General features: G+C 41.9%; 1 protein-coding gene across 1 annotated transcript in view; it reads left to right on the top strand.

The window, feature by feature from the left end:
• POLR1A (RNA polymerase I subunit A) overlaps positions 1-16004 on the top strand; it is a 32251-nt gene extending 16247 nt beyond the window's left edge. Inside the window, exons 20-34 of the mRNA XM_032186997.1 lie at positions 10-162; positions 356-438; positions 1027-1192; positions 1702-1923; positions 4078-4292; positions 4901-5068; positions 6033-6168; positions 6913-7070; positions 7885-7999; positions 8644-8757; positions 9594-9881; positions 10289-10489; positions 11258-11375; positions 12374-12538; positions 15173-16004. Of these exons, the coding sequence (XP_032042888.1) occupies positions 10-162; positions 356-438; positions 1027-1192; positions 1702-1923; positions 4078-4292; positions 4901-5068; positions 6033-6168; positions 6913-7070; positions 7885-7999; positions 8644-8757; positions 9594-9881; positions 10289-10489; positions 11258-11375; positions 12374-12538; positions 15173-15273 (2403 nt within the window). The 3' untranslated portion in view covers positions 15274-16004. The remainder of the gene's footprint in view (positions 1-9; positions 163-355; positions 439-1026; positions 1193-1701; positions 1924-4077; positions 4293-4900; positions 5069-6032; positions 6169-6912; positions 7071-7884; positions 8000-8643; positions 8758-9593; positions 9882-10288; positions 10490-11257; positions 11376-12373; positions 12539-15172) is intronic.
• The last annotated feature ends 3798 nt before the right edge of the window (positions 16005-19802 follow it).

The following is a 19802-nucleotide window of genomic DNA, read 5'->3' as shown; positions in this document are numbered from 1 at the left end:
CACATGCAGATCTCTTGTTTGCTGGGCCAGATTGAGCTGGAAGGTCGAAGGCCCCCGCTGATGGCATCTGGCAAGTCTCTGCCGTGTTTCCAACCTTACGATTTCTCCCCTAGCTCAGGAGGATTTGTGACTGGCAGATTTCTCACTGGAATCAAACCATCTGTAAGCTTAATACTCATTCTGCTTATACTGAAATTTATTTAGATCTTACTATTTTAACACAGAGTTTTTTGCCATGATAGATAAATCACCTATGTTTACCCTGCTTTCAAATGCAGCTTTTCAGAAAGAATATGAATTACCAGTCTTTGTGTACTTGTCAACAGAATGCTGATGGGATTGTGCTTATGTTTAGGAATTCTTCTTTCACTGCATGGCTGGCAGGGAAGGTCTTGTGGATACAGCTGTCAAAACCAGCCGTTCTGGGTACCTACAAAGGTAAGAGGCTTATTAAAGACTTCCAGCCTTTAAATTATATTTTTTCCTGAAGTATGGTAGGCTGGAGGAAGTGCTTAGGTAGCTTAGATTAACTTCATAGCGTACTTAATATTCACAAAAAGAGTTTGCTGTTTGAAATTCTCCAAATATCCGGGGACAAGGAAAGATGCACATATTCCTTGCAACTCATTTTTTTTAGGCCACATTCTGGGCCTCATCTTTATTCAGGCCACACCTGCAGTGTATAGAAGAAGGTGGAAATAATGTGTTGTTTCGGAGGGTAGTGAGGGGTTCTAAAAGAGTTTCCTTCTTGTACACAGCTGTTTGTGTGACAACAGAAATAGCAAGTAACTTGCTGTTTCATTTTAAGTTTTTTCAGTCCAAGGAAGTTGGATGGAGCAACATGCAGAAAACATTGCAATATCATCACCTGTTTTGTTTGTATGTCATGTCTAAGTTTTTTTTGCTTGCAGAATTCCTGATAAGTCCTTAAGTGAAATTAAGATTTTACTGAAAACAGTATTTTTCGTGTTAGAGTTATCCTTGTTACTGTGCAACCTCAACGTGTTTTAATTTTCTTTGAGATAGGTGTATCATAAAACATCTGGAAGGACTGGTGGTTCAGTATGACCTGACTGTACGTGATAGCGATGGCAGCGTTGTGCAGTTTCTCTATGGAGAAGACGGCCTTGATATCCCTAAAACTCAGTTCTTACAGCCTGAGCAGTTTCCTTTCATTGCTGAAAACTATGAGGTAGAGCACCTAAATCTTAACTATCTGTGTGGTGTGAAGGGGAAGACTGAAATGTGTGGTTAATTTTTGGCATGTCCGTTAGTGATCTAGTGTCAGAGGTGTTTGCATGTCACTTTCAGACTATGCTACATTTTTATTTGCCATTGTTTTTGAAATATGGAAATGATTATTAAGTTTGTAGAATAATTTAAGCAGTTTGAAATTCATTAGAGCATCAAGTGCTCTTCCTGTTTTCTTTTCTATTTGAACTCTGCAGTTGGATTCTCATCAATGCAGGTGATGTTACTGTTCAGCCTCTCAAGTTTGATAACTTCCTTTCACCAGTATCATTTCAGTTGCTGCTTAGAGAAGAGTGGCGCTAGTCACATAAAAATAGATGGATTTGAAAATTGTTTTACTGCAGCAGCTGAGCCTTTTCAATTGCAATAAATACCTATTCAGTTTGCTCTGCCTATGCAGCTACCATGAGTATAGAGAGGAAAGTAATCATCCAGGTAACTGTCTTGTAGGTGATCCAGAAAGCAAACCATTTGGATGAAGCTTTAGCAAGGATGGAGTCCCACCAAGCCAACCAGCAGTTCAAAGCCATAAGAAAGTGGCAAGCCAGGCACCAGGGCTCTGTGCAAAGAGAAGGAGGTTTTCTGATGTTTTCCCAGAAGAAAATGGCAAGTGTGAAAGCACAGATGCCAGCAGGAGAAAGCAAAAATGGAAGAGATCCTGCTACTTTACAGGTAATATGGAAGCAGTTGAATTGACCTAGCCCTTTTATATTTTTTAATGAAGTTGCAGAATTCAGTGACTTCTGTTGTTCCGATGTGTTTCAAGGGCTACTTAAAATCACAGAATCACAGAATTTTCTAGGTTGGAAGAGACCTCAAGATCATCGAGTCCAACCTCTGACCTAACGCTAACAATCCCCACTAAACCATATCCCTAAGCTCTACATCTAAACGTCTTTTGAAGACTTCCAGGGATGGTGACTCCACCACTTCCCTGGGCAGCCTGTTCCAATGCCTCACAACCCTTTCAGTGAAGAAGTTCTTCCTAACATCCAACCTAAACCTCCCCTGGCTCAACTTAAGCCCATTCCCCCTCGTCCTGTCACCAGGCACGTGGGAGAACAGGCCAACCCCCACCTCGCTACAGCCTCCCTTGAGGTACCTATAAAGAGCGATAAGGTCACCCCTGAGCCTCCTCTTTTCCAGGCTGAACAAGCCCAGCTCCCTCAGCCGCTCCTCGTAGGACTTGTTCTCCAGGCCCCTCACCAGCTTCGTCGCCCTTCTCTGCACCCGCTCAAGCACCTCGATGTCCTTCTTGTAGCGAGGGGCCCAAAAACTGAACACAGTACTCGAGGTGCGGCCTCACCAGAGCTGAGTACAGGGGGACGATCACCTCCCTAGCCCTGCTGGTCACACCGTTCCTGATACAAGCCAGGATGCCGTTGGCCTTCTTGGCCACCTGAGCACACTGCTGGCTCATATTCAGCCGACTATCCACCATCACTCCCAGGTCCTTCTCTGCCTGGCAGCTCTCCAACCACTCATCTCCCAGCCTGTAGCTCTGCTTGGGGTTATTGCGTCCCAGGTGCAGGACCTGGCACTTGGCCTTGTTGAACTTCATACAGTTGGCCTCAGCCCATCGGTGCAGCCTATCCAGATCAAACAAGTTATCTTTTGAAGGGATCGTATGTCAGCTGTGCGAGTAATGAAACAGATTCATTTATTACTGTTTAAAGTCTGTGGGCCATAGAGCTAGGACAGAGGCCAAAAATTGAGGTAAAACTGGTTTTAGAAAACAGCCCATAGAGGTATTTTTGCATGTTTTACACAGAATAGAGCTCTTAAGCCAGCCCTGCCTACTGTTTCAAAAAGTAAGCTTATGTATTCTTATACATCACAGCACTAATATATATGGCTTTTATCAAAGAATGAATATATGGCCACAGGCATTCACAGCCTTGCTTTCACTATGAACTTGCCCTGTTGTGATGTGGACAGTTTGCATAAAACTCCAAATTGAAGGTATTGGGATAAACTAACAGAAGTTACGTGTCTACAAATGTTATGCAGTGTGACTAGTATATTTACTCAGCTATGCTGAATTTATGTTGCTATTGGTGCATCTGATAGCACCCAGAACAATTTGGCATGGGGATTCATTTGTTTGCTTTTTTTCTTTCAGCAGTAGGTAGGAAAGGATGTATATTTATCTCTGTCTCAGTATATTATAAACCTCAGTGGACAGATAACCATGTCACAAGAGAGCTTCTCCTTCATTAACAGCAAAGCTTGTAAAAGCTTTTAAAAGCATTTTCTGTATTTCTTTTTTGAAGTCAGCATTAACTTTTTCCTCCATTAAATGCAACATATGAAGTGTTACCTGAAAGACTAGCCAACTGAAGACTAGAAAAAAGAAAGATGAGCGTGTATAAGATACAAGCTGTATTTAAGATTTCTTCTGGATTCATGAGGTTGAGTGTAGACAACTGAAATCAAGAAAAGCTCTTCTGTCATGCTAGCTTTGGACAGGTGAGGTGCTAGTCAGCTAGAAGTGAAGATTAAAGTAAGTCAAGGGATTTCACTTCCAAGTTAAAAGCATTCTTAGTTGTATTTCACTGGTTTCTATGTAGTTACTATGGGTAGATACTTGATTTCAAGTGTATAGAGAATCTTGAAGACATTTGGGGTTAAAATTGTAAGTACCAAAAATGGGCAATGCTATATTGTAGCTGAGTTGTGCTCTACTATGTGTTCCATACACCCTTAAGTGTTCTGCAGGTGATCTTTTCCTCCTCTATTGCTAGATTGCTGGTGGAAGTGGTGATATTTTACTTTGGTCTTACTGTGGCTGAACCAGCCAGCTTAAAAATTCTCTTTTATTTCCAGTTACTGAAGATGTGGTATGAACTAGATGAGAAGAAGCGAAGAAAGTATCAAAAGAAGACCAAAAAGTGTCCTGACCCAAGCCTTGCAGTTTGGCGTCCAGATACACATTTTGCATCTGTTTCAGAAACATTCGAAAATGGAGTCAGAGATTATATCAAGAAATGGGAATGTGAGAACAGCGGAAGTTGCATGCAACCAGCACTTTCTTCTGATAGGTAGTAACTTCTCTATGCTTACTTCTCTGTGCTGAGCCCCCCCAAAAAGTATTTTTGGACTGGGTTTGCTGAAGATGAAAAGTCTTTATCAAATCATGGTTTTTGTTGTGACCTCTGTGAAGCAAATTTGTGGGTTTCAGAATGGTTCTTGAAAGCCAAGCGTGCATACTGCCTAGTGGAGAAGCCCAGGTGGTCTGTTTGTTCCAAATCTGAGTTTTCTGTGCTGGTAAGAACTTCAGCAAAGACCACAGAATAAAAGCAGCACAAGGGTCTTTCCATATGCAACGGTTAAAAATGAAAATATGTTCTTGCCACATCTTGCAGTCAGCAAAACAGTTGAGATGAGGAAATGAGTGTAAATAATTCTCTTTTGACAACGTGGGAATTAGCAGTAAAAGACAGTTTGTTCTAAGCTCGCAGCTCTGTGTCAATGAGCTGTCAGATCAAATTAGGATCAAATACAGTTTTACAGTTCCTGAAGTGTATTTGTCCAGAGCCTACCAATAGAGAATGGCTGAAAGAGGTAACTTCATTGAACTTGGAAAGTTTCAGTCTGCACTGAGTTTTTTTATGTTGAGCTAAATATCTGCTTATTTATTGCCTTTCAGATTAAAGGATTTGTTGTATTTAAAGTGGCAACGATCTCTTTGTGACCCAGGAGAAGCTGTGGGTCTTCTTGCAGCTCAGAGTATTGGGGAACCTTCCACACAGATGACTCTGAACACCTTCCATTTTGCTGGCAGAGGTGAAATGAATGTGACTTTGGGTATTCCAAGGTGAGAACCCTGTGTTCTCAATGAGTCCTTAGCTATTTTTGGCACTTCAATATTTTTTTTTTTTTTTTACCATACTGGCAGGTGTATGTGATCTTGAGAGCAAATGATCGTTTAGTTTAAATGTCAATTGTACCTGTTTAGAAATATCTTCATGTCGTACAATTTTATGGGTGTTTTGGCTCACTTTCCAGACACAAGAGATCTATGGAGATCTCTTACTGGGTGCATAACAAATGACTTATTTTGTTTCTATTTTTTATTTGGCACAGTAAAAGCCTAAAGAAGCCGTGGTTTGTGGGTTTGCCCTCTGCTCATCTTTTCTTCCCCCTAGTATCTTTTAAGCCTGTTTGGTTTTCACACAAAAAAAATTCACTGCAAATGACTACAAAGTCTTGCAGGATTATCATCACCTTGACAGAAGGAGACCTGTTTTTATAGCAGCAAGGTTTCTCCTGGCTCTTCCATGTACTGACAGGCACTTTGCAAGCACACGCATGTTTACCAGCCAGTCATCATCTTGTTCTGAATCGCATGGGTGCTGGCCGTGGCTGTGTAAATGTGTGTGAGGGATGAGGTGGCAGACGGTTGTGTCACTTTAGTGCAGCAGGGGAGAGGGAGAAGGCACGAGGAGCATACATTATGCATCTGTAGGAAACAGGCTTCATTAGTTCTTCTGTTCTGGGAACAACTTATTACCATCTCTGTTTTTTTTCCCGTAATTGGAGTGATAATCTAATGGAGTGGGTGAAGCTGTGCCTGGTCAGGAACCAGGGAAATGGAAAGGAGTGGTGCAATGGTAACCGCAACTCCTGATACGTATGGTTTTGGTGGGACTGGCAGTTGCTGCATGCTGGTTTATTTAATAAGCATGCAGCTGCATGCTGTCTTATTAAGTGAAGTAGATGTTTATTTGATTGCAGAGTGCTTTTACAGCTTCATTTGAAAGATCATTCTTTATTTAAAGGTTGCGGGAAATACTGATGGTAGCCAGTGCAAATATTAAAACACCAACCATGAGCGTTCCTGTGCTTAATACCAAGAAAGCTCACAAGAAGGTGAAGCAGCTTAAGAAACAGCTCACAAGAGTGAGCTTAGCTGAGGTGAGCCACCTATTCAGTGTATCCTTAGGGAATCTGCAAAACGCAGTTTCTGCTTTGAGCTTATGGGTTTGTCTGGCTTTGCAGCAGTTTTTACAGGCCTGCCTGTGGGTGTGAGATAAGGTGGGTCCTTTCTTTTCACTTCTTGCCTACTGGACATGAGACATTGAAAGGAGCTGGAGTTACCGTGGCCATATGAGACTTAAATTCAATTGAATCTGTAGACATCATCACAGGCTGCAGACTATAGAGTGTAAAGCAAGTGTAATAGTTTAGACATAGCAATAGTATAATGCAGGGGAGGATTTGTATTTCCTGCTATAGCCTTGTTTGGCTTTTTCTTGGACTCATGCCTGCATGCACTGTCCTCTTCTGTCTTATTTCAGGTTGGGGTGCAGCAAGGATAGAGTTAAGTCAGCTCCACTGAACTACTGTCATGTTCGAAGGGCAAGTAACATGCTTCAATAAAATGAAGCTGTTGGCCCCCTAAGAAGTGTGGCCTCTTGTGCAGAAGTGGGACAGGAGGTGAGCCTGTTCTCCCATTGTCTAAATTAATTGTTGGGAGCAGTTTAAGCCAGAAGGATTGCAGTAAGGTGGTCATCTTCCCCAGGAGCTGCCACAAAGCCCACAGAACAGTTTTCCAGCTAGTCTTGTCTAATTCTGGTCTCATCAAAGGCACTGAAGTTGCAGGAAGTAAATAAAGTGCCTTCACCAAAGGAGTTATGTTCCTGCTTGTTGCTTCTGTAGGTTTTACAGAAAGTTGAGTTAGAGGAATCCCTGCGTGTGAAGAGCAAGCAGGACAGGCATCGCCTCTACAAAATCAAATTCTACTTCTTGCCCCATGAGTATTACCGAGAGGAGAAATGTGTGAAGCCCAGGGACATCTTGCACTTCATGGAAACAAGGTTAGTTTGCTTTCAGATGCTCTCATGTTTGTTTTTCTTTTTGCCCTTCTGTGGGCTCTAGGGGTCATCACTTGTTTATTATTGCTGTTACGGCTCTCAGAGCAGCAGTGTCCTGAAGACTTGCTTGCAGAAGCATCTTCATGGTGGATTTTTGTCTCGAGTGAAACTGTGTATCTGTGGCTTGGCTACAGTGCAGAATTCTGTTGAGGCACATCTTTCTTGTGTCTGTGATATACTCAAGAGAAGAGCCTGTATAAGCAATGTTGCATTCCTCATCTTTGAATGCTTACGTGTTTATTAGCAGCAAAAATGTTTGAATGCTTTAAGTATCCCTTGCTCTCGTAGAGAATAAATACAACTCGTGGGGTTTTTGTTTGTTTTTTTTAAAGAAGAAAGTAAAACAAGGAACAAAAAACTTCACTGATTTGTTCTTCATTCAAGCTGAGTTGCTTTATATAACAATTTTGCATGTGCTTGTTGGTTTCAAAAAATAATTTTAAATGTGCAAAAGCAACCTCTCTCTTCTGAAGGTCAATATGGTGTGCTGATTTTATGTCTAGATGAGCTTATAACCTTTGGATCCATCACTACATCTATAGTTGTAAGAGAGGTGATGCCAAACTTTTATTCCTAAGGAAATGGGAAAGGGACAAGAAGAAAAATTAATTGCCTTACCCTAGATACATTTTTGTATCCACCAAGGAATATGTCATGTCATGAGTTGACCGGCTTCTTAAAATACATTCTGTTTGATAGCTCAAACTTAACTGCAGTGTTGCTGAACTTGGACCTCTTGGGTTGCTTCTTCTTTCAGATTCTTTAAAATTGTCCTGGAAACAATTAAACGGAAGAATGCGAAGATGGCATCTTTTACTGAAGTCAGCACACGGAAAGCAACTCGGAAGGATTTAGATGGTGACGGAGACAAGGTACAGAAAAGCATTACCTGAAATGTCCCTCACTTTCCTTACCTATTTTTGAGAACTGGAATTTGCGAAAACATCGCTTGTTTTGATGTGAATACTAATTGTGTCAATACTAAATTACTTCTTAATCAGTTTCTTTATGTATAAATTCTCTTTGTATTTTCATCAAATTAACAAGGAAATAATTGTCTCCTATAAAATCCTAATTTACTTACACATTCTCAGCATATGATGTTATTTTAGTTCCACTGAGAAAAAACTTTGTGCTCTCTGCCCTTGGATCAAGATCCTTTCACAGCACTGTTTATCAAAACCTTTAAGGGAAGATCCTTTATTCGTTGCAAAAGCTTTTGTGTGTTCCTTCTGCCACCGTTCTCCCAATGTAGATTGTCATATAAGCAGAGCAGTAGCTTATATATCTTGTAGAAGATCTTGTTTAATGCTAAAGCTATCACTAATTTGAGTTTTTTGTTTGTTTTTTACAGTAGTGTTATTATAGAAATTAGTTTGTTCTTAAAGGTAGAACAGGGGATGTCTGTCTCAAAGATGGACAAGGGATTGTTAGATTACAAATCTAAAGCCCTTGGATATAGTTCATGCTTTACAGCAGAGTCAGCCTGATTGTCACATCTGTTATGGATTTCTAGGCACAAAGTAGTCAGGAAGCTCCCGAAGAGGAAGAGAAGATCGTTGATGCAGAAGCTGATGAAGGGGATGGTGATGCTACAGAAGCAAAACGGAGGAAGAACCAGGAAGAAGAGGTAATGATTTCATAGGTGCTCAGCACTGCACTTGAATTCTGCTTCCACTGTCCTGGTCTGAGTTTGGGAAGGAAAACTTCTATTGAAGCAGAACACCAGCAAGAAAGCCAGTAATAATACAGTAAAAGGCATAAGGAGGTCTCTAGTCTGTGCCGATCAGTTTTAATTTGGATGGGGGGAGAAATCTGTAGCAGGAAACGTGGGCTGAGACTTCCGATGATGTGCTTATTATGGCTGAGCCTGGTTGCTGTAGTTAAGAGTAATACAGAACTGTGCAAGTCAGAGATAAAAAGATCTTTCAGATTTTATCCAAAGCCTCCTTCTTCAGCTATTGGATAGATGTGTCTGGCAATCAGATTGTCTGTGCTGTAGTTCCACTTAACTTCGTCTTGCTATTTTCACATTTTTTCAGTTGTGTTTAAAACTACAGTGCAGTTGTTACAAATATTCTGGCTGTGCATGTTCATTCCATGCTTACTATTTCGTAATTACTGTACAAAGGATGGTCAGCTGCAGTTTTAGCAAGAGTAAAATCCTGAGGGATTCCAGTCATCAGAGCTAGATTATGGGGCTTAAAAAAATCAATAATAATAATAATTCTGCCATGGTTACAATAAGCTATAGCATCCATGGTTGCATTGAGAAATAACAGCAAGAGAAATAGAGACTGAACCGAATCCTGCTGTATTCTCTTTGGAACAGGATTACATTTTCATTGTGTCATAGGCAAGGTACTTGCAACTCATCTGTCAAGAATATTCATGAATAAAACTGCTTCATAGTATGTTTGTTTCTGTATGTTCTCTGGCCTACGTAATTACAAATTGTTCTTTTAGGTTGATTATGAGAGTGAAGAAGAAAATGCAGAAGAAAATGTTGCTGAGAATCCAGAAGATGAAGAGGCTGAATCAGATAAAGAAGAGGAGAGGGCTCAAGGTGCAGATGAAGGAGATGAGAATGGAGCAGATGGCGATGATCCTCAACATCTCTCCTTTATGTCTCAGACTAAAAAAGAGAGAAATCTTTTACTCAAGTCAGCGGAAATGCGAATAAATGCTGTCCTGAACAGTCACCCGTCAATACAGGATTACACGTTTGACACTGAAAATGAACTTTGGTGTGAGGTAAGATGGTGTTGCCTGGAAGCAGCTGTGTGTGGCTGCACAGCAGCTGCCCGTAGCTCTTGTAACAGGGTTCTCTTAGTGGAGTGCTGCTGTTTTGTCTCATCAGCAGTCCCCTATTAGTACAGCAGAGTGGAAGTGTGTGCCTCAGCACAAATATTCTTCTTGACGCAGTTATTTACAGCTGACTTTCAAAACCCCAATGAAACTTTTTAAAAAGACAACTGACGTGATTGTTTATAAGTAAATATATTTATGACTATAATTCTAGTCAGACATTTATGTTCCCAAAGCACACAATTAAAATAATCCTATTTGACTGCTTTTTGCCTAGAAAGAAGTAGGTTCCTGAACCTAATGCTCAAGCATTTTTACAGAAAACCACTGCTTCTGTTTTTTTCTCTTTTTAGGTTTCGTTGACGCTTCCACTGATGAAGGTGTACTTCGATCTCTCCTCTTTGCTTCTCTCTCTGGCACGGAACACGGTCATCCATGAAGTGAAGGGCATCACCCGGTGCTTGTTGAATGAAAGTACCAATAAGCAAGGAGAGAAAGAACTCATTCTGCATACTGAGGGGATAAATCTTGCAGAGCTGTTCAGATACTCTGATGTATGTAGTCTATTTATAATCCTGAACTGGAGTGATCTCCTGTGCTCTACAGAGAGGGGGTGGATGATAGGTGTTAGCAGGGTTGATGTGAAGCCTTTTCAGCTCTTAGGCTTCCTTCCTTCTCCTTTTTCCCCCAGCTGCGTTCAGAGTTCAGTGAAGCCTTTTCTCAAGGGTAAATTGCAAATTGTTTTTTTGTGCAGCAGCCCAGTATCTAATGACAGATAATTCCACACTGTGCTTGTAACTGTCTCTATAAATGTTACTTGAGGGAGTTCTTCCATCTAAATGAATTGCAGTACTTGGAGATGAATAGTTCTGTTATGCCATCTAGCCCATGACTCTACAAATAGAGGATTGTTTTATGCTACGTATTTTCTACTGCTTTTGTTAAAAGTTCTGGTTGGCTGAGACAGACTGGGCACTACATTTCTTGGAAGACTTTAACATGTCCTCCTGCTGCTAGGAATGGTTAGTTGGTTTGTTTGTTTTCTAAAATCAGGTCATTTTTTTCTGTGCTGAATTTTGATTCTGATTCAGGTAAAAACCACAATGACCACTTGCTTAAAAATAAATCTCCAGTGTCGTTTTTGTCCCTATTTGGCTCTGAGCTACTGTCTTGTTGTGCAACTTTTGGTGGTGTTTAAGCTAATGAAAGGTAGAGGGAAAAAAGCTATGCTAGCTTGCTTAGCTTAGCTTAAGCTATTTGGAAAAAAATAGAGTAGTTACTGTGCTAATTTATATCTGTGTTTTGTTTTTTTTGTCTTCCAGATTTTGGACCTGAACAGGCTTTATTCCAATGATATTCATGCCATGGCTAAGCATTACGGTATTGAGTCTGCCCTGAGGGTCCTTATAAAGGAAATAAAAGATGTGTTTGCTGTATATGGTAGGATTTGTTTGTATCTTTGAAGATGGTCTTTATTATAATTGCCACATTGCTCACAGTTATGGCTCTACGTTATTTCATCATTCTGATGATTATAGTGCCTTCCGTGAAGAAGTCGTTAGTCAAGTTCTGTTTAATCTGTAGAAAATACACTAGACAAGGTTGAATTTATCCATGCATCACAGATTTTTTTTTCTATTCCATTAATGTGCAAGCTGGAAAGTCCAGAGGAATTAATAATTAACATCTGAGGAACCTGAACTATGTTAGACCTGCACAGTGACCCTGAGAATAGAATTAATCTTGCCTCATTCTAGCTTTTTAACGATAAGCGTCTAGGCTCCTTCTACAGTTAAGCTTATAGTAGTTTCTAAAACGATAGAAACTGCATTGATACTGCATTGTCTGAAGGTTTGTCCCTCTGCATTATTGAGAGTCCCAGTTCAGGGAGGCTGCCTGACTTGTTAAAGCTTGGCAGGTTGAATTTGCCTTAAGTGAGCTAAGTCACGCTGTGAATTAAACTCTTGAAAAGAGGGAAGATGAATGCAGTGGGAGTTTTAGCAACCAGTTTCATCCAACAAATTTTTCGGCTGGCAGCCCAGAATGGTCCAACCTTCAAGTTGTTCAAGAACTGGTAGGTAAATGTTGACAGAACTGTTAGTGATCTCCCATCTCTCTTGACACCGCAGTGTTACTTAAAAATAAGTATTGTTTCTTTTTAGATTGAACGTTTTTGTTTGTCCATTTTTTTTGTGGATGCCTAGCATCTTACACAGAAAAGTACTGTTTTATATTAAAATGAGGAGCGCCCAGCTTGGATATTTGAGGGGAGCAGCTACTCCAGCTACATACAAAGATTGGCAGCCACCAGAGGGATGTTAAAAGAGATGTTCTCCATGTTGATTAGATCCAGGGGATTAATTAGATCAGATTTCTTTTTAGAAAAAAATACCTTAGCACTTGGGTGTTCTGACGATTGCTCTTCCCTGTGTTCTTAGGTATTGTGGTAGACCCTCGGCACCTTTCACTTGTGGCAGACTACATGTGTTTTGAAGGAGTTTATAAACCACTGAATCGCTTTGGAATCCAGTCCAGCTCCTCCCCTCTGCAACAGATGACGTTCGAAACCAGTTACAAATTCCTGAAGGAAGCAACAATGATGGGTAAATGGTTTAGTTTGAACTATATCGCTGCAGAATTTCACATATGCTTTGTTTTCATCATAAATTTCCACTATTTTGAGTAATGTATAATTGTGTTAGAAAAAAAGGCCAGAGGCTAACATTTTAATTAAGTCCTTGCCTAGGAAAATGTTCCAGACATGTTTAATAAAATTCTGTCAGTTTAAATGAAGTCAGCTCCCACATGTAATCTGTGGGGTCTGTGATTCCTGTCTTTAAGAATTAGATAGCCTTTTTTTATAACAAACCTTAAAACTGTTACGGTTTGTTATAGCAAAGCCTTAAAACAGACTATTAAATCTGCCTTTTTCTGTCTCTGCTTAGACCATTAAAGTTGTCATCTCTGCTTGGTTTTCCTGTCTCTGTTATAACTCCCATGTTTTCAGCTCTTCTGCTCTAAAATTGGCATTTTATTGTGAGAACAGTCTTCCTGGTTGTTAATTTGATTTTGGATTTCTTCTGCTTTGTAGAACTTTACTATCTTTAGGGTCCCCCCCAAACGCAGACAAAGGCTCAGATTCATTTGGCTGATGGTAGGTTTCTGGTGCCATTTCAGATAACCAAGAATATGGTGGCCCCTATTTGCTGCACTGGAAGTTGTGCAAATCTCTTGGGTTCTCTGCCTTGTCCAGCAGACCATGTATCTGCATGGATCCTTTAGGGTATTTAAATGGCACTAGCCATCTATCTGTATTTAGGAGTCCCATCCAAAGAAGTTATGTTTTAGGTCTCTCACTGAACTGTTTTATCTCACAATTTCGATATTAATTACACGACCTTTTTGCTCTTGTTTTTTTGTCACTTGCCTGTTGGATGCTCCTTCTTGGATGCTCCTGTGCCCCCATTTTGTAACCTAATACAAATGGGAAAAGCTGTCAACGCAGTCTCTTCAACTAGTGTCTTAAGCTTCCTGGCACAGATGTCAGGGGCAGAAACTTTTGTCACTTAATTCCTTTCTCTTAATGCTGTTTTGCACCTTGTCTGGGAGGGTAACTTTGGGTTTTACAACAGTATTGCTTACCAGTGACTTAGAAATCATCCGAAAATCAGAAAGGAAAAGTGTAAATTTGGAGAAAAATGGAGCAGAAGAGGAAGATTTTTGCACAGTTGCTTTCTCAGGATGTACATTGTAGCTCATGTTGATTTAGAATTAAGATAAAGGTTTTGTCAGGTGAAACATGATTACATTTACGGATAATATCACAAATAAAGACCGAAGTGCATGCTAATAGAAGGGCACGGCGAATTTGCAGGAAAGCCGCACTGCTTGCAAGTGCAGGGATTTATTGATTTCCCCAAGATGGAAACCAAGTCGTAATGTGGATTACAGCAGTCTGGATCTAATTTGCTTTAATGCAGCTGATAACTCCAGTGTATATTTAAATAGATACTGTGCCCACTTACAGCCTCAATCAATAAGACAGAAAAAGGAAGGGCTGCGACCACGGGGCACTGCTCACAGAGCAGGAAGTGCCACGAGAGCACAGTTGTGACCCAGCAGATTGCTGACCAGGATTTGGTGCGAGAGCACATCTGCATCGGAAGTGAGATCCTTTTGGCTGTTTGCTCAGAGAATAACTCTCTGTGAACGTCACGTGAGCGAACGGGACGGTTACGTCTTTGACCTAACAAAGAACCTTTTTTTCCCCCCCTTTTCTCAGTTGACACACATTTAGGAGCAGCGGTTTACTTGTACAGCTGTAGCTGAGATCCAGGCAGCAAGCACACACCATACGCTGCTATGGCACAGCACCTCCCCCTGCATCCTCTGTATAAGAAAAAGTTAGTTCATAGTAGAATAAAGATGACCCAAATTTACCAAAAGTTAAACATTTATTTTTTTAACCACTTTTCCAACGTGCTTTCCTAAAAAAAAAAATTGCAGCTTGCTGATATTTAGAATGAATGAAAACCAGCCTGGTTGCTTTAAAAACAAAACGAAACAAAAAAAACAAACAGTGAAAGCAAAATGCAGCAAGCATTGGCCAGACGTGTCATCTGGAGAGCTTCCAAATTTCTGTGACAATATTTCGCTACAGTGAGTAACCACAAAATCAAAGGAATTCAGGGAATGTCTCTCCAGTGAAAAGTTCTCTTCGTATCTTGTCAGAAGGATTTAAAATCCTTATCAAAAGGATTCACTCTAACAAAGAAAAAAGGCTCCATGGGAGAAAGGCAGCAAATGAAAAGGGTTTCTTTTTGGTTTTGCTTCACTGATGCATTTTGTTTTTTAAGCAATTTATTTAATCAGCAAAATGTGTTCACTGGAAGGTCAAATCTGTTCTCTTGGAATTGGGAGTGTATTATCTTTTCCTGCTGAATAGGAAGAATTTAGAAATGTGCAGCCTAGTTCTCTGCTTATACACAAAGACTGGGAAGAGAAAATTGTTGTAGGGAGAGGCAGGAAGAGTTATTTGGAGCTCTGCTCTCAGAAATACAAATTCAGTCTGAACAGTAGGTGGCAATGCCTTTCTGAAACTAGGGAGGCTGACCCAGATGAGTATGTAAACTCATCTGAACCAGATGAGCATGTAAAATAAACTGCTTTCTTTTCAGCACTGACCTTTTGAGAAACCTTTGGAAACATCCAATTTGACTTTCTGAATTTTGTTGTAGGTGCTTACGACGAACTGAGATCACCTTCTGCGTGCCTGGTGCTCGGAAAAGTTGTTAAAGGAGGGACTGGTTTGTTTGACCTCAAGCAACCGCTTACATAGTGTTTTGTCTGTAATTTAAGGATTCTGCTTAAAGTATTCACTGTAAGGTGAATATGTATGTGCCTACAGCATCTGTCACGAGCACACGCACTGTGTTTCCAGTTGTCTTCCGTGTGCCAACAGATGTGTTAATCTGGCTACCTGATGGACCTCATCTATTTAATGGAAATGTTCGCACCTACAGGAGCTGTCCCTTGGCCCAAAGAAACGTTTATTTACTGTTCGTCAGTGTTAAAAATGGGATTATTGGCTTACATGGAAAAGAATAAGATGAAATAGACTGGCTGGGGTTCAGACAGGCTACGCAACAGCCTTGGCAGGCAGAAATCAAAGTAGAATCTGTTTATGCTGTCTGAATGTGTGGGGCAGAATTCCATCTGGGTGAGCGGTGCCAGTTGCCACGTGGTTCTGATACAGTCGATTTCTTTATTAGCCAAAGACAGGAACTCAGAACTTTCCTGGGTTCTCCACCCATCTTCCAACGTCTGCCCTTGCAGCCTCTTTGTACGGAACAGATCCTGGCACAGCGAGAAATGAGACATTTGTAAAGGTTTTTAATCCTTAAATGGCAGCCTGAGCAGCTGTGACAGTGACTGTACAAAATAGTCCTGTGCAAGTTATTAAAACAGAGTTTTCAAAATATTTTTGCTTAAAGTTTTATATCAAAAAGGATACTTAATAAATGACATTACCAAGAAATATTATAGACGTGGTGTTTTGTGGCTGTGTTACTGAGGGAATTTTGTCACGCGGCCAACAGCCATGGCTTTGATGTCTGCTAAATAGCCGAGAGCTATTATCTGCCCTTCAGAAATCAGACTTTCTTGCTTACACATTTGTTTTAAATCAGACTGAAATGTTAAAATTCTTTGGAGTTTGCTCACTACCGTATGGGTGCGTTTTCTGACTGGTTTCAACCTTCTGCCATTCCCCGTGGCACCCCTGCACTAGCAGCTAAGTGCCAGGGCTGACTTAACCAGCTGAGGAGCTCCTGCTTCCAGTGGAGCTGCACTAAAGGGATTACATCAGACAGTGGGAGACGTTAGCTGGGGATTGTGAAAGAGCCTCTGTGGGATATCTCGATTGACTCTGTTCTGCTTCAGACCCTTAAAACTGTGTCAAATGCACTGCAAATTGCACCGAAGCTCAACAAATGCATTAGACCTGCAGTTCTCCGGTTTCATTCTGCAGATCTCTTCACCAAAGCCTTCCTTGTGTCTCTCTCCAGCTTTACCACCTGCTCAGCATTTCTCAAAAGTGTGTCATCACAGGAAGTAATTACTTGGATGCAGTTCTACAAATGGCGAGATGGGAAGGAGCAAACGTAGTAACGAACGGCTGTTAATTTCAGACTGCAGCCTGCAGTGTTACAGACCACTCGCCGAGGAGTATCCCTAAGAGGTGTTCACAGTCCTGCTGCCAACACCACCTGTGCCATGTTTTCTACATGGAGATGGGGTGTTCAGCTCTCTAAAGAGCTTAATATAACTCATTCATCCAAGTGTTCCTATTGCCTCGAAGTAAAACAAAGAGGTCGTTGTGATTGTGTGGTGGTGATGAGCTGTCCTCGTAGCTATGGAGCCATGAAATAAAGGAGAACCTGGCGGTTTTATACTTAGGGTAAATCCAACGAGAGGTTTTGCATATTTGAAAAATGGGTATGCATGAAATGATTCTGAAGAGGTGGTGGGTCTTCTGAGTGATTTGAGGATGTCCTTTTTGAGGCACTAGCTTCCTTTTCTGTTGCTGCTTGCTCCTCCTGTGGTGAGAAGCACTGCTGTGTGCTGGTGGAGCAGCAGCCAGCCAGGTGCTTTAGGGGAACGAGAGGACACCAAGTGAGGTGCTTGTAAATGTCACATTCTGAGGAAAGATACCAAAATGCTCGTCCTTCAGTGAACGTTGTGTGCCAAAGAGCTGGTTCTTGGTCCCTGCAGAATCCATTTAGCAGAAAACAGTGATGAATTGGGTCAGCAAGCATGCCACCAGGCTACCTGATAGCGAGGAGACCTTAAATAGAGCCCTTGGAAAGTCTGCTCTGGCTGGGGCTGGGTGAGCCAAGCTTTGCTTTCAGTTCTGAGCTGTCTTTAAAATGTAGGTGCAGGCTGGTATTTCTGATCAGTACTGTAGTAAGTCAGAGTTATTTCTCCAGGAAAGCCCCTGACAGTACAATCCAGACCTTAACTGGTGGCTGCTGAGAAGAACAAAGTAGGTGGCTGCTCCTGGGGACAAAAGGGATAGGGGAGAGAATATGGCAGGGCCTCAGCTGTGTGTAGGGATGGAGAAACCTGCAGATTTTGGCATGTAAGTGGGGTAGGTTTACACTGATTCTTCATGCTCTGTAGTGAAAGAAGGGCAGCTGAGGCAGCAATTACCGCTAATCCGTAGGGTGAGCACGTTGACCAGAGCCTCGACTGCACTTTCTTCTGAGACAGGAAGAGTTTGAATTTTCTTGACATTCGTGTGTGCAGAAAATAGAAAGAGAAGCAGCGTCTGGCTTCCTGTGCTCAGAAGACGCGGTTTCTCTTCGTAGGACACGCAGTTAGTTCTCTGCAGCTAGACCTCGCGTGTCTTACAGTTTTCTTCTTCCTTGCTCCTCACAACAAGTCCTGTTGCTGTACAGTTCGTTCTGAGGATGTGAGCTACCTGCCCTCAGCCTCCTGCGAGGGGGCTCTCATAATGTTTGGTGCTCTTGCTGCTTTTGTAATTGTACAAAACAGAGAAGCAGGGGCACTTTTGGAGTGAACAGCCCCTAAGAATTGGCAGTAGATGTGAGTTCCTAGAGGAGAGAAGATCATGATTGAAAAGATGGAAGAATGTCTAGAAGGCCACTTTAATCCTTTGCAAATATTTAAATAAAATAAGAATCTGTAACTGGGATGGTGCACACACAAAGTGCCTTACTGCTCTGGATCAGAATTCAATTAAATTTTTTTTTTTTTCTGCAGATTTCCTTTTTTCTGTTTTCTGTCCTGGTTCTCTCTAGTGGCAGATGAAGCTCAATTAGTAAGAAGTGCCAAAGAACCACGACAAACAGCACTGGGAACCCCTCCTGCTATTTCGGACTGCTTTCCGCAGGCTCGGTTTGAACGCACACTATTTCCAAGTCTTTCTTCAAATGTCTTTGACTTCGTGATTTTGGCAATTATCAGAAATAATGCAAGACTAGTACTCAATAGTCAAACTTTGACGATTTCCTGGGGTTTATATGCTGCACTTCCTTTTGGAGGTGATTTCGCAGTCAGATGCAGCTGGCATTGCAATGCTTTTTCCAGGGGAACCAGCCGCTCTCTTAATCATCTGTGCTGTGTGGTGCCAGGTTACCCTAAGACTGTGAAAACGCAACGAGAGAAGAAAAAATAGCTTACAGAGTGCTTCCTAAATGCGTTCTCTCCATTAACAACACCGTACGGTCCGTCTGGCACGCTGAAGGTTTTATGTTTGGCTGAGTGTGTGCTCCAGGAATTGGTAGGTTAGCATATGCAGATGTGAAAGCTGGGGGAAGAGGATGTAATAGATTAAAAAAATATATTTAAAACTGTAGTGAAAGGAACTTGTAGTTAGTGAGACAAGAGGGAAGTAGCAATCCTCAAAAATCTGGGAGGTCTCCGCGTTGTGCTTGCTTTGATGTGTCCTGGTTGTGTGGTACAAAAGACCAACCCACTTCGGGAGATTTGTTGCAGACAAGACTGGGCTAACAAAGATGTTCCTTTTGTTGGTAACGTTCGATCAGTTTGCCTTTATTTGTACAGCAGTTGGGAAATGAGCCACGTTGAAGCTTCATAAATCACCATCAGAGGCGTGGTCTTGTCAGGACGCCATAAAGAAATAAATCCAAAATCGGGCAAAAGGAATAGCTGCAAGTAGGAATTAGTGCTGCTTTCAGCTCAGAAGCGAAGCTGGATATTGGAAGGCAAGGAGCAGGAAAGTTTGTTTGCGTGGTGGTTGTGCTTGTGTATGGCAGTGACAGAAAGCTCTGAAAGATCTTCCATCACCCGGAGCCTTTCTGGCACAAGCAACCTGAAGCGTGCTGGTAAGCTCTGAGGTCTGGATGCTAAATCCTTAGCAGATGAGCTCAGGGTTTTGGCAGGCACCCGGGCATGTGGCACCTCGGGGATACTTCGCACAGGGTCACGCCGGGGTGGCCGGACCACACGGCCAGCTCCAGCTGGTGCAGGGTGGTGGTGGGGTGGAACTGGGTGATCCTCAAGGTCTCTGCCAACCCAAACCGTGCTGAGACTCCTGAGGTTGTTACACGTGGTTGTTCCTAAAAGCCCAGTGTTTGGAGCAGGATGTGGGAGGCTGGATTTCGGCTTCCTGTGGTGCCCCGTGGGGATTCAGCCTGCCTCCTGAGCACCCCAACCACCAGCCTGAGGCCCAGCACGGGACAGGGAAGCTTCAGTTTTCCTGCTCGGAAGCTCCCTGCTGCTGCTGGAAGGAACACACAGATCGTAGGTTAGGAAAGGGAGGAGTTAGTTCCCTGTTCCCAGGGGAAAGTAGGGAAAATGAGGCCATACAGTCCCTTGGGCTTT

The sequence above is a fragment of the Aythya fuligula genome, chromosome 4 (assembly GCF_009819795.1).
Source record: "Aythya fuligula isolate bAytFul2 chromosome 4, bAytFul2.pri, whole genome shotgun sequence".
In the NCBI taxonomy this organism is placed as follows: domain Eukaryota; kingdom Metazoa; phylum Chordata; class Aves; order Anseriformes; family Anatidae; genus Aythya; species Aythya fuligula.
The sequence above is the reverse complement of the archived record's forward strand: the minus strand, read 5'-3'. Positions and strand labels throughout refer to the sequence as shown.